Raw genomic sequence first — 2,204 nt, 5'->3', positions numbered from 1 at the left:
ATTTTATTATTTTAAATATATAATATTATAATTATAATAAGATAAATTAAGTATTTATATAATTACAATATAAATTTATATTATAATAGATAATAGATAATATACTATAATTAGAAATGATAATATACTCTATTATATATTATAATTATAATATGTTATATTATATTATAGTATTACATTTTTATAAGTATACTATATTTCTAATAACATAATATAGTATAGTTGTAACATTATAATACAAAATAATCACAATATCATTATTTTAATTATATATTATGATTGTATTATAATAATAAATATTATATAACTATAATTATAATTATATATTATATTCTTATAATTTTATATATATAATATTAGTTATTAAATGATTATATGCATGAGGGGTAATTTTGTCAACATGAAAATATTCATATCTCATTTCATTACATTTGTAAAAGTAGAACAAAATAAATAAATTATCATTACTTTCCATTCTATTCTATTATCATTCTCATTATCATTTTCCCACTGTAATCAAACGCACCATCAACTCTTACCTGAGAGACCCGAGTTCAAGTCCTGGCAATGGAATTCTTTTTTCAAAAAAAATTATTAAGTTCCCCATCTCCTTTTCATAAATTCTTGCTTCTCATATGATATAATTAACTAGGAAACAAAGATATTGAGCTGAAATTAATAACCTTTAATTTTGAACCTTTTGAAGAGCAAAGTGAACGAAAACATAGGTTGATTATAGATGCATACTCGGTGCATATACGTTGCAAGTTCCTTGGTAAGAAAGAGAAAAGAATATATGAGCTTAAACTGTATGCTTTTTCATATGTATATATATACATTTACGCATTAACAAGTTTCCTCGATTTCAATTACTTGTGCAACTCCGAAACATGACAAATTGATGTTAGGTTCCTGAATTATTCCACAATGCTGCTAGAGAAGGGTCAGAGGGTGTACATGTAAAAACTTTTGTTTCTGTTACTAATAATAATATAAGTACTTCGGACTAAGTATTCACAACTCTAGAGAGAGTATTTACATCACCATAATTAAGAAGAAACCAAATACATCCTCGACCATGGAATAATACAGAGAGACTACGTCTTCCAATACAGAAAACACAGGTTTTTTCAAAGCAGCTTTCTCTACCCCTTGCCATTGACAAATGCTAATGCGTGTTATGCAGACAAAACGACCAGGTTCGTGTGAATTCTACTAGAAGATTAGACAGACAGACGCACAATCACCAATTCTGACACTGCAATTCTAAGTTACCTTCGACGCCGTTTTGTATCCACCTGAAACACAATGCTTGATATTATTAGTAGCAAACTAGCATCAGATTCATTCTCCCAATAACGGTCATTGCTATTCTAAAGAATAACATTCTTGTCATGTACAAGAGATGTCCAGACCCACAGTTCAATATACAGTAGATATGAAAGTGATGTCAGATACTGAGTCCATATTGAACGTGACAGTGGAAAACATACTGTCAAAAATACTCCATGCTAGTTAATGGGATTATACCTTTGTATCCGAATGTCTGGAAGCATTATGTGAATTCTGCAACTTCTTCTGACCCTCGGAAGAACAGCCTTCACAGAAGAAGTGATCGAGTCGTTTTGCTTCCTCTGGTGTCATTTCTATACAAGCAGGATGAAACCTGAATCAAAAGAAGTATGCTAAAGATTGGATTGCAAATCTAGAACCCATTTTTTTACGTTCTCTACAAATTAGAAACACATGTAAAACCCCTTTTACAATAGCATTCAGCAACTAAAAATCCTAATTCTACGCAATAAGAAAAACAAGAAACGAACATAAGTGTTTGCCATCTATGTTCCATATCTATTTTAACCACCAATGCACTTTTTAAACTCTTTAGAGATAAAACTAATCTCAACTATTGAAATTCAATGTTGGAAAGCTTGCTTTAAGTAAAAACTAAGCAACACACATCTATTGCTCTAGCAACAGGACAAAATGATAAGTATCGAGTAAGCATCCATGCTAAATCTGCACTATGCAGAGTAAACCAAAGAAATCAAATCCACATGCTACAATAATTAAACGGTAAATAAAACATTTCTACGTAGCAACACATGTCCAAACCCTTGCCTCCAAGGCCGCTCCTACCATGTCTCGCCACTGGAAATGTTTTTACAAGGACAATTTACTAACATATACTGGATGAATCTTCC

General features: G+C 30.3%; 1 protein-coding gene across 2 annotated transcripts in view; it reads right to left on the bottom strand.

The window, feature by feature from the left end:
* Positions 1-891: 891 nt before the first annotated feature.
* The window catches only part of LOC112093853 (chromatin remodeling protein SHL), a 3,558-nt gene continuing 2,245 nt past the window's right edge, over positions 892-2,204 (bottom strand). The window contains exons 4-5 of one of the 2 annotated variants that reach the window (XM_024173190.1): positions 1,531-1,666; positions 892-1,298 (exon numbers count right to left, since the gene is read on the bottom strand). In XM_024173190.1, coding sequence (XP_024028958.1) covers positions 1,272-1,298; positions 1,531-1,666 — 163 coding nt within the window. In that variant the 3' untranslated portion in view covers positions 892-1,271. Of the gene's footprint in view, positions 1,299-1,530; positions 1,667-2,204 lie in introns of those variants that run through there. The other variant, XM_024173191.1, reaches the window with a different exon arrangement.

Source organism: Morus notabilis, unplaced genomic scaffold (assembly GCF_000414095.1).
Source record: "Morus notabilis unplaced genomic scaffold, ASM41409v2 Scaffold45, whole genome shotgun sequence".
Classification (NCBI taxonomy): domain Eukaryota; kingdom Viridiplantae; phylum Streptophyta; class Magnoliopsida; order Rosales; family Moraceae; genus Morus; species Morus notabilis.
The sequence above is the reverse complement of the archived record's forward strand: the minus strand, read 5'-3'. Positions and strand labels throughout refer to the sequence as shown.